Source organism: Astyanax mexicanus, chromosome 20, assembly GCF_023375975.1.
Source record: "Astyanax mexicanus isolate ESR-SI-001 chromosome 20, AstMex3_surface, whole genome shotgun sequence".
In the NCBI taxonomy this organism is placed as follows: Eukaryota; Metazoa; Chordata; class Actinopteri; order Characiformes; family Acestrorhamphidae; genus Astyanax; species Astyanax mexicanus.
The window spans coordinates 606011-618286 of NC_064427.1; the positions used below are offsets into that span (position 1 = coordinate 606011).

The following is a 12276-nucleotide window of genomic DNA, read 5'->3' on the forward strand; positions in this document are numbered from 1 at the left end:
GAGTTCAGAAATCAATATTTGGTGGAATAATCCTGGTTTTTAATCACAGTTTTTTTTTTCATGCATCTTGGCATCATGTTCTCCTCCACCAGTCTTACACACTGCTTTTGGATAACTTTATGCTGCTTTACTCCTGGTGTAAAAATTCAAGCAGTTCAGTTTGGTGGTTTGATGGTTTGTGATCATCCATCTTCCTCTTGATTATATTCCAGAGGTTTTTAATTTGCTAAAATCAAAGAAAATCATCATTTTTAAATGGTCTCTTATATTTTTCCAGAGCTGTATAATAATATATAATTTTTTAAAGTCCTAATATATACAGTACCAGTCAAAAGTTTGGACACACTCTCTTTTCATTCAATGTTTATCTTTATTAAAATGATTTTCTACTTTATAGATTAATATAAAACACATGAAAACAATTAAGGGACACATATGAAATTAGGTAGTAAATAGTACAAACAGTATTTCTCTTCTACAGGAAATAAACAAGCAACAAGAGTTTGGGTGCATTTGCATATCTGTGTCAGCAGCAATGGGTGCTCGTATCAATAAAGTGTGTCCACAGGTTTTTAGACATATATAGAGTAGAGTAGAGTTAAAGTGATAAGTGTAAACAGTTACACAGTTGAATAAATACACTGAGACAATATTTCATTATTTTTAATGAATAAAAAAGTTAACACTTTGTGGAGTTTAAAGCTTGTAAATGTTTTCTTGAAGAAATAAAAATTGGACAGTGCTGTTTACCACAGAATAACACAATATTCACTCGATAAACCGTATTAAAACAAGACGAACAGATATTAGAACACCGGGCCTCATTCACCAACCATTCCTCAGAAATAAATTATTATTAAATCCCTCTTACGAAGAAACTAACATTCAAAAAATGTATAATCCAGTGTTTTTTGTGCAACGTTTTCGGTTTATGATGAAAATTGGATCCATTACTATTTCCATGAATCTGAAGTAGGGCTGCACGATACGGCCAAAATCACGCAGATCACAATATATTTCTTCATTTTGATCGATATGAAAAAAATTCAGATTTCAATATGAACAGTATAAATGCCCTTTGTGCTCAGCTTGAACGCAGTGAACTGAGAGCAGCTCCCTGTAATGAACAGATGCTGTAAATACTGTACAATAAGATATCAGAAAAAACGTTACACAATCAAATTACTTTTATTAAAACATGTTCTATTCTGATATACTGTACGAAGATATCGAAATTATAGTCCAGCCTCAATCTGATAGAGTTTTTGACAGCATGTAAAAGGGACCCAAATCCGATTTTTGTCCTGTTTTTTTTTCCAAAAACACACTGAATCCGATCTTTTAAATTCCAGAATTAAAATTTGACCTTTTTACAGTGATCTGAAACACATTCTCACTGATAAGCTGCTCCAGCTGCAGATACTGAAACTACATGATAGCTCCTGTGATGAAGGAGAAGATGAAACCGAAACTTCACATGAAGCTCTGCTGCTCTTTAAAGAGCATACGTGCTAATTTAGAAGCGTGAACTGCTCAGACTAAAATAGACTAAAATAAACATCAGATCTGGGTCATTTTTACCTGCTGTGTAAACACATAGCCTTTGTTCTGTCTGTCTTTTCTCAAGAACTATACTTATTAAAAATTATGAAAATTCTTAAGAAAAATGTTGGTGAACGAGGCTCAGCATCGGTATTTAAGCTTTTAAATTGTAAGTGCAGTTTAGTGGTCATTAAAAATGCAAGTATGTCACAAAAAACATCACAGCTTTAAAGAAGTGGTTTTAAATATGAACGCTGCAGGAATCCAGCAAAATAAAAGTGCAAAATATGAACCAGAGCATAATAATGCATGAAAAATAACGAAACGAAACAACAAACAAACAAACAAACAAACAAACAAACAAACAAACAGGCAGACAGCAGGAGTTTCGGCAACAACACGGCAAAACAGAATCGAAACAGATCTGATAAAATCATACAATGTTTTCAGTCAGTAGTTCAATATTGTTCAGCATATCCTGAATGTTAGGAATTGTGTGGAATACTGTGTTTATCTCTCTTCCCTTTAGTAAAGTCTCTGAGCTCCTCGCTGTGGGTTTACAGTATGATGAGATGCTTCAGGCCGGAATGAAAAGAAAGGACCAACTGTGCTGAAGAGCGAGGATTTTAACCGTAACCATCATTCCACATCATAACCTTATCATACTCCTGGATTCTGTGTTTAATGTGAGCCAGTTTGTTTTTCAGATATTCACATCTCTCCTTCTTCTCAAGAAACGAAGGATCCTGTAAAACAAAACATTACATTTACTGTTTACTGTCTACATTACTATTGTTTATTTACCTACATTCAAACAGGAAGAGTCTCAGTCACATTCTGGGCAAATTTTGTCCAAGATCGCCATGAACACATCATAAAACATATCTACACAAATCTGTAAAACAACCCTCGATAAATCATTTAAACTAACCAAGAGAAAAAAATCATTTTAAACACCTGCAGCAGCATTAAAAAAATGTGTTCATAAACCCTTCACAATCTGATCACTGCAGAACATCAGCGTGCGTCAAATAATCCAATCAACCCGTTTACATGAACTTCAGATAATCATGATTACATAACAGTAAAACTTAAGAGTTTATATCAGTCAGACAATATATAATCAGATCTCTGCTTTACAACCAGCCAATAAACTCACTGAATAAGAAGAGTTATAAACATCACATAAAACCCAAACTGAAGATTGAAGATTTTAATGAAGATTGAGGAAGAAGATTATTAAACTCCTTTAGTTTTAGCGTTGCTCCCAAAGTGTTAAACACTGCTGCTTTATTTCCACCACCAGGGTCTGTTTTCACTCATGCACAGACTGAGAGATCAGATATAAGAAATGCTGTTTATATCACTACTTAAATAATCAGATAATAATCAGACTTCTTAAAAAACTAACCCTAGTAAACAATCTTTAATTATTCAGCTCTGAATTTGTGTAGATATGTATACATATAAAATGAGTTAGTTAATTTCTTCTTAATTAGTGTAAGGAGAAGGAGGCACTAGTGTAAGAGCAGCGGGGGCACTAGTGTACTGGGGAAGGGCATTAGTGCAAAGGGAAGGGCACTGGTGTAAGAAGAAGGGGGCATTACTGTAAGGGGAAGAGTACACTAGTGTAAGGGAGTAGGGAGTTAGAGCTGTATTGACATTTCCTTTTCCTCATCACCCCACCCTTCCTGCTCCGGTCGTTCACACAGTAATACACCACTACACACACGCACCCAGGGGGCTAAACAGACACGGGGACACACCAGCAGGGGGCGGAGCTTCACCCGGCATATTTAACATCCCTACCAACTCCCAACACATTACAGAACGAGGAAAATAACATATGGAAATAATGTATTTGGGTGGGGAGTGGTTGTGAGGTACAGTGGGGTAGTTAACAGAAACAACAGGCAGGATGTATCAGAAAATACAGTATTATTATAGTATTACTAGTAATAGTAATACTAGTAATAGTAATAGTATTATAATACTAGTATTACATAGTAATACTAGTATTATAAGTATTACTATGATTCATATTCTATTATATTGTATTTCCAAGTATTGTAATTGTATTGGAGGTCCCTGTTTAGTCATATAAACTATTACCCACAGTAGGACAATTACCCCAGTATATAATGAACCAGAGCAATCACTATATATGAGATATCACTATATATACACACTTGTGAACAAAAAAAAATAAGGGCGGAGCCTGCATTGACTGTGTGTGTGATTTCTGTCACTATTCACTATGTTCACACAGACAATTCTAGCCATAAGCCGCTGGTCCTCATCATTACCCAACACTATTAGCCTTCAATCCAACTCCCATAATTCACCTGGCCTTGCCATGAGCATGCTGACCAGTGTTCAATCAACCTCACCCACAAGTTAACACCTCAGAACTTATGCACTGTCTGTGAGCTCTTTAAAGGGTTAAATTCATTTTTAACTTTAAAAACTTACGTTTTTCTTCCGCTGATATTCCTGAAGGATTCGGTTTATTCGGTCCAATTCCTAAAAGAATAAAGAAATATGAGAAAAATGTAAAAACTATTAATTATTAGAAATGGAACTTGTAGTCATAGTAACACTGTAAAACATTGTAATTTAATATAATGTAATCTAATCTAACAATCAGTCAGAATTTCTCCCAGTTTTATGAGTAATGAGATGATGTCATAAACAAAACACAACACAATGCAACACTGTAACCAAAGAGCAACAACAGACCGCCTGATTGGACGGGTGTTTGGGCAGGGTGCGCAACATCCCGTCCACCTCGTCGAACTTCTTCAGCGTCGCGTTCACCTCCGCGTGCAGCTCTTTATACTCCGAATATTGATCGTTGAACACAGCTTTGTACTGGTCCCGCTCTTCATCAGTTCGGATTGTTGGGTATTTACTGTAAACAAACAAAACAAAAGAAAAGCATTAGAGAATTCAGAGCAGAGATTTAACACAGAAATATAAACTGACCTTTATGCTGGATTCTAGCGGCCATAATCTGATTTGGAGCAAGTCTAGGTAGTTTCCATATTGATTTTTTACGGGAACTCTAGTTGAGTTCGAGACAAAAAGGTAAGATTCTTGATTGACTGATGAGAATATGAAGGATTTAAACTTTTCCAAAAGCATGTTTGGACTTGCATTAAAACAGAAATGACAGAAGTTACAGATGTCCGTGTATCACTTTATTAAACAGAGTAAAAGACTACAGCAGCAGTAAAACTGTAATGTGTATATGTGTGTGTGTGTGTGTGTGTTCACAGTATCAGTACCATCTCTGCTTAAATACGTGCAAACAAACCCAATGACAATATCATAGGCAGCAGAAATAAACAATGGCATGGCAATGTCAGACAGTGTTTTATTTTGTATGGTGTTAAAAAGCTGCTTACTAGATTTGTACTTTGGATAAAAAGTAAACTTTTCTTTCACTCAGATTTTACAAATATAATATATGATATCAAATCACCAGTAGCACTTACGATATATAATCTGGTACGACCACAGGTTTGGGGGTGTATCCAGATGGAATCGGCCCTTTAAGCAGTTTGGTTTTGGTAGCGGTGGGCGGGGCTGGGTAGGTGTGGTCAGCTGGTGCTGCAGACGAGACGATTATGGGATCAGGAATTCTGGATCGATCCACAGTCTGGAGGAGAAGAAGAGAAAACTGTGCTATAATTGGATCATTGTACATATATAACTTATCCTACAATACAACATATATATTTATACAGGGACAATCAGAATAGAGAGTAACGCAGTAGTTACCGCAGGCTGGACCACGGGATAGTCTGTTTGATGCATCTGAGGGAAGTAAGGAAAGTGTCAGTACAGTATTGCCTATTTTTCAACAAAATATTCATATTTGCTACAAATTGATAATGTATTACAACAGAAAACGATCCGGTATATCGGAATATTGATATTTTATCCCACCCCTACAAACAATGATGAAAATTCAAGGGTGGAAAATTCCTTTCTAAGAACAATTATCAATACATGTAATTATCAATACACATTAGGGGAAGGGCACTAGTAAAAAGGAAGGTAAAAGATAGGGCACTAGTGTAAGGTGAAGGGGGCACTAGTATAAAAGGAAGAGCACTTGTGTAAAATAATTAATTGATAAATCTGTTAATATAAGCTCAGTCAGTGCAGCAGTCTCACCTCATGGCCGTATTTCTCGCGGAAGCGCCGGGCGGCCTCGTGCCTCCAGAGCTTCAGGCACACGATCGCTCCTATCAGATACACCAGCATCGACACGAACAGGAAGATGATGGCCGCCGTTTGCCCCGCCTCCGTTCTGCAGAATGCGGCGTTGATCCCGTTACTAAACATGGGGTAATAGCACAGCCCCCCCCGCGTGGTGTCCCTCACGTACACGATCGCAGCGGCCAAATACAGAACGGCCAGGACCAGGTTAATGGTGAACTCGGTCAGTGGCCACCAGCTGGAGTCCAGCAGTATCTCGCGGTAGTACATGGTCATGCCCAGCACCAGCATGATCACCGTCACGATCCACGCCAGCCCCGCCACCACCAGGATGAACGGCGTCTTGGGGCCGGTGTAATAAGCGTCGCCGTATCCCCCGCCGTACGTCCCGCTGTACCCACCGTACATCTGCGGCTGCGAGTATCCGAACATGTTGTACCACTCGTTATCTTTGTGAATGTACGCGCAGACACAGGCGAACACCGCCGCGCCCAACAGCAGCTCCACGCACCCCAGGATCCGCAGGAGCCCCGCCCACGACTTCATGTAGGCGTAGCGCTGGTGGTACTCCTCCACCCGCTCGCTGTAGGTCATCGCCGTGTGCGCGGTGCGACCGTCCACCGATTCCATATGATCCCCCAGCAGCATGGCTTCCCGCGCTTTGTTGGAGTTGTAGCTGCCGCCCGAGCCGCCGTACTTGTCCTGGTAGGAGCTGGGTACGGACGGCGAGTGCGGCGGCGAGCACCGAACCCCCTCGGTGGTGGTGTTGTAGCTGCTGGACGCGAGCATGGAGCTCTTCGAGCTGCTCCGGTTGCTCCCGCGGAAGAAGTTCTTCCAGGAGTCGGGGATGAAGCGGTGGACGGGCTTGATGTCGGAGGTCGGGTCCTCGTTGTCTTCGCTGCCGCTGGGGTCGAACTCCGGTCCGATGGGGGGCTGGTCCGGTAGAGGAGGAGGAGGTAGAGGGTCGAAGCTCAGAGCCAGCTCTGATGACCGGTGACGCTCTATACCGGGGAGGCCATTGGCTCTCGGTAAAGAGTCTGGAGGCAGGTCGTCATCCTCGTCGTAGTGGGTCGCATTTCCGACACGCTCAAAGCGTCCGGGAGAACCTCGTCCCGAGGACATGGAGAACGGAGATTGCCCTGGAGAGACGAGGATACAGAAGAGTGAGTGAAATGAAAGACACACGACCGTGCATCATTACGTATTCATGAGGGGAAACTTTTCCCTTTGTGAACGACTTCATAACACTGATTAGCACAGAGACTTTGGACTTTGTGAAAATGCACTAAAACAATTCTAAACAATTTAACTGCATAACTACAACCTTAAATCAGAAAACACTGGGACCAGCAGTGCACAATATGTATCGTTTAAGCATCGATATCGCGATGTGTACATGAGCAATGTTTTGATTCTTGACACAAGAAGTACTGTAGATACACAGCGCTGTCTCTGTGTCTGTGTGAGTGACAGGCTGCTGCTGCCTACGCGAGAAGCGCGAGGGGGAGGGGCAGGAGTAAGCACGTGGTAACCGCAAGCATGGCCTCCATCCACATGGTTGGGCACGTGCTTGTAAACGTGAGCACGTGTGGAAAGCTGTGCTCCTCAGTCCAGCACAGTTTACCAGTGCAGATATTTCCAGTTACAGATGAATTCACACTTTTAATCCCAGAAAAACAAACGCTCTTATTTACCTTTTAAAAAGCATTTAAATCCTGATTAAAGGGACGATTACTGTTGTTTTGCTGTTTGGTTTTTGAGAAGGGAAACTGCAGGTTGATGACGTCAAGGGCCCTGCATTATTTAATATTGCAATACATATATATATCGTCGAAATAAGAACATTTGCAATATAATTCTTTCCAATATTGTGCCGCCCTAATTGGGATAGTATCTGTAATACTGACTGGTCTAACCATGATACACATTAATATATATCAAGTATCACAGAATCAAATCAACAGTATCGTGATAACCAGTACTCAGTATCAGCCGATACTTAAAATTTGGCACCGGAATCGATGCATCCTCAGTATATATATTAATAAAAGAAATAAAGTAGATCAGCTATTGTCTGCAATTAGAAACACATTGTCCATACTGTCCCTCTGTTTTCTGATTTCAGGTTGTACTGTATTACTGCACTGCTCATTATTCCCTCAGTAAACACAGTCAGTAATAAACGTGCTGAAAGCGCCACCAGGAAGCGAGCAGAGACTGAAATGGAGAAATCACAGTTCATCATGGGGGAGATAATGGATTATTAGTAAGCACAGGATACAGCAGCCCATGACACCAGGACAAGATACGTCTCACAGAGCGATGAGTCCGATACGGCCTTCACAGGTTCCTCAGAACATTTCTATTTCCTGTTTATAGAACTGCACCACTGATCGATGTGTTTATGTGGTGGGAAGTTATAGAGGGTATTTTACGAGTTTACTTCATGTTTTTATTGTTTTATTGTTTGGATTGTTTTTTTGATTGAGTTCCGCAGTTCTGACACCAAATGAAGGCAGCATCGGAGACTCTGATTGGAGAAACACTAGGCCTGTCACAACAGCATAAAACTTTCAATTGGTCTATATAATATTTTAATATAAAGATTATAGAATTACAATTTTAAGCCCATTTTATGCCACTGATATACAGATAAATGTTATTGTATTTTTCTTTCAGTAGCAAAAAAGCAATTACGAAACTACAGTTAAAAACACGGGTGCTATGATAATGAAACATTTACCTTAGCAGTGCTATTCTAAACATGAATTTACCTCAATAGTTCTACTCCAATAATACATTTACCTCAGTAGTTCTATGCTAATCATACATTTACCTCAGTAGTGCTATTCTAATTATACAATTACTTCAGCAGTGCTGTTAAATTAACTGAGACATTGTTTGGTTTAAGCTGAATATTGCTGGACGCATATTTATTTTTGGTACATACCTAATATTAGAATAATAATACACCTTTTTAAAAGAGCAAACCTTTGAATTAACTTTTAATTATAAAGAATATTAAGTTATTATAATTGGAATATAAATAAATACAAATAAATTTAGCATTAACAAATAAAAAACACTGTTTTTATATATAAAAGATCTCACTCATCTCATTAATAAGGCTTTCTGTTTACATTATGGGTTCTCTTTGCTAAGTAAATACATTATAATATAGCAATATTTAAGTAATAAAAAAAGACTGAGGTCATCTACAAATATTGTACGACAAGTTGATAATGTTACTATTGTGACAGGCCTTAGAAAAACACATGAAATGAGTTATTAGCCCCATATTTGAGTTAATGTAGAGGGAATGTGAAGCATGTGGAGGCATGAGGTCCGCCGGCTGTAAGACAATAGGTCTATAATCAGACACAGTAGCTCTGCAGGACGGGGTTCTGTAACCCGAACAGATCTGATAGTCCTGTAACCGAACCCCCCGCAGATCCCTCACGCAGAAACACAGAGCCTGGGGAGGAAAAACCTGCAGCCCAAACACTCACAGATAATCTACAGACACCAACAAGCCCCATCACGCTATTTCAGACCTGCAGTCTGATTATTACTCTGTTCTCTGAGCTCGGGTTAGGACATTAGCACATGATTATCACCCTGGATTTCCTTAATTAAGCAGAATTTCCCTGGTGAAATAAGATAAACAGAATTATTTCCAAACATAAAAAAGCATTTTATAGAATACCTCTTCCACACGCAGTCACTCAGCAAGACTTACATTGGCCTGCAGTTCATTGGGCATACCTGTCCTGGCCATTCATTAACGCTGCGTGACCTGCGGGAACAAAAACGCCATAAACACCTGGATTAACCAGAGTCTGTGAATAAGAGACACACCTTATAAACACTGACATAGCCCCAGATGTGAGTCATCAGTGAAATAATATAAATAATACTCTGTAAATTATTAATATTACATACAATTTTTTTGGCCAGAAAATTTGGCTTTGGAGCATAATATATTTTAGAGCAAATTAAAATAATGTAAACTTTAATTTTGTACAAGAAGCAAAACTATATTTATACATATTATTATTTGGCATTGCACAAGGCATTGCACATGCGCAAGTTGGGATGATAATTCTGAAACAATATGTTGTGAACAATAAAAGAGAAAAATAATATAAACTAGAGCTGGGCTTTTACTAATTTTGGAATATTAAAAATATATTAAATACTGTTTTTCTTAGGAATCTGCTGTTACATTTGGCCAGAATGTCAAAATATTGACAGTTTTTTTGTGTATCATGACAATGTCTTAAAATATTGTGATACAATATGTTTTACAATATCGCTCAGCTTTAATTTAAAACCCAGGGAGAAAAATATATGTATTTTCTTATTATTATTTGAGATTATATGCTGACTTAAGTTTTATTGTTTTTTTCTAGATAAAAATAGTTTTTTTTCTTAGACACAGCGAACTATACACAAAACTATAAGATATTACACTTATTTATGTGAACTTAATATAGACACTAAATGTAAGATCACATCATTTTTCACCAGAAATTCAGTTGTGATGTATTATTTAGATTAGTGACTAACAGAAGGTTGATTTTATTCAGGAGCTGAGTTTCAGAAACAGGAGAAATCTGCAAAAATTTACTAAATTTCGCTCAAATTCAACAAAAAACTAAACCATGCCTAAACAGAACTACTGTACATGTGGGCAGATCTACTTTTCTGTGCGGAGGAAAGACCCCCCCACCTCCAGACCTCCTCCCACCTTCTCCTTCCCCTTCCTCTGGAATTCCACATTTCCACACGCTAATAAACAACATAAACAATGTAAATAACGTGTTTAATCTAATAACATTAAAATAATAAAGAGAGAAATAGCAGAAATAAGCAGGTCTACCGTCATTATTAAAAGTTTAAAACAGTCCAGTCTGCACTTTAATCTACATCCGCCCGCAGGCAGTCTGAAAAAGCGGGACCCGGTCAGATCCAGCGCCGTAATAATAAACAGCACAGCTCTAACTCATCCCTCCGCGCTCTTAAACACCATATAACCCGCTAACGCTGCGCTATAAAGTCTGATTTAGTGAAGTTAATGTGTTTATATAAAGGTATTTACCTGTACAGGTTGGATTCAGGTGTTTAAGCGCTGTATTTTCTCTGTTCTCGGGGTTTATAAGTTAGCAGCAGCAGCAGCAGCTCAGCCAGAGGTTTGGAAACTCGAACCACGTGACCGGCCGATCCCTGCCTCTGACGTCACGGACTGAAACTCTGTACCTGAAGCGGGAAGTGAAGAAGCTCCGCCCCAAAACTGATGATTAAACTCCGCATGTCTTACCTGTTACCTGTGTTATCCGTGTATGTCTACCTTCACACAGCAGGTAAAATTGGCCAAATTCTACGTTTATTTTAGGCTGTTTGTGTGCATGACAGAGCAATGCTTCACGTTAAGATTCACTTTAATCCAGAATAACATAAATCACAATCACACAAGCTATGAATAAGTTCAGCTGCAAAAAAGTGGCCTTTTTGTCGCTTCACCTATAAAAGTCGTAAAAATTCCGATCTGCCCGTTCACACTGAGTTGCAATGGAGCAAATCGGACATGTATTGGATTTCAATACCACATATGAAGTGGCCCAGATCAGAATTGTATCACATACGATATAAATATGATGTTAAGGTCAGATTTGGGCCACATTTACCTGCTGTGTGAACAAAGCCCTATTATTTGTGGTAGTCAAGTCAAGTCAAGTCGAGAGGCTTTTATTGTCATTATATCTGAGTACACAGTGTTGTGAAATTACATTCCTCCGGAACCACGGTGCAACACGGGACAACAAACAATAGACAACATAGTGTCTGTATTACAGCTAGATGTAGATGTTTGATAAAGAATTTACTTGTTTATGTAATAACTTGTTTCTATTATTTGTTGCATGCTACTTATTTTGTGCATGGGCACCGCTTAAAAGCTCTTTAGCTTCTTAGGGTGTCCCTTTTCACATAATTTAATTGTTAAAAATTGCTTTGACACTTGTTGCTTAAACAGATGTGTGATTAAAAGCATGATAGATACTTGTTACTTGGCCTGATCAGCTTATTATAGAGTTATATTAGATGAAGCTGTGATGTTGAGAGTAATAGAGGGGTTTCTCTGCGTGTTTATAATCAGTATTTACAGTATGTAGGTCACTGGCCCTGATTATGGCTTTCTTAATCTGTTATGGCTGGACATCATTTTTCCAGCAGCCCTGGATCTCTCATATTTCTGTAAAGTGGACCAGCTCTGATCCCACTCTCAGCTCTTTAAACAGAAAACTCTATAATAATCTTTTTATCAGGATGGGTGTGTCTGTGCTGAGAAAATTACTGCAGCTAATAAAGATGTAGGATAGGGACTACATTGCTTTGCTTAACACACAAACACACACACTGGTTTTGTTTTTTTTGTGAGGACTTTTCCACTCACATCTTCACTCTTTTTTTTTTTTAAACAATATTTGTATATTTATGTATATATAT

The 12276-nt window shown here is 38.8% G+C and overlaps 1 protein-coding gene across 3 annotated transcripts; it reads right to left on the minus strand.

The window, feature by feature from the left end:
- Positions 1–647: 647 nt before the first annotated feature.
- marveld2a (MARVEL domain containing 2a) lies at positions 648–11032 on the minus strand. 3 transcript variants are annotated; one of them, XM_049468498.1, is made up of 8 exons: positions 10871–11032; positions 9509–9565; positions 5725–9416; positions 5326–5361; positions 5040–5203; positions 4282–4453; positions 4015–4065; positions 648–2288 (listed from the first exon to the last, which is right to left on the minus strand). In XM_049468498.1, exons 3-8 carry the CDS (start codon positions 6889–6891, stop codon positions 2169–2171), a joined length of 1710 nt encoding a protein of 569 aa, XP_049324455.1. In that variant the 5' UTR covers positions 6892–9416; positions 9509–9565; positions 10871–11032; the 3' UTR covers positions 648–2168. The 3 variants fall into 3 exon arrangements, with proteins under 3 accessions (XP_049324455.1, XP_007250368.3, XP_007250367.3); XM_007250306.4 differs by having other exon boundaries at positions 5725–6908; positions 10871–11031; XM_007250305.4 differs by having other exon boundaries at positions 5725–6908; positions 9476–9565; positions 10871–11031.
- Between the last annotated feature and the right edge of the window lie 1244 nt (positions 11033–12276).

Bases quoted from the DNA above. Each gene is read 5' to 3' on its own strand.
- marveld2a (XM_049468498.1), bottom strand. From the start codon at position 6,891: ATGTCCTCGGGACGAGGTTCTCCCGGACGCTTTGAGCGTGTCGGAAAT. The intron at 5,362-5,724 runs GTGAGACTGCTG...TACTTCCCTCAG, and splicing joins GCGAGAAATACGGCCATGAG to ATGCATCAAACAGACTATCC. The intron at 4,454-5,039 runs GTAAGTGCTACT...GTTTGTTTACAG, and splicing joins GTCGTACCAGATTATATATC to TAAATACCCAACAATCCGAA.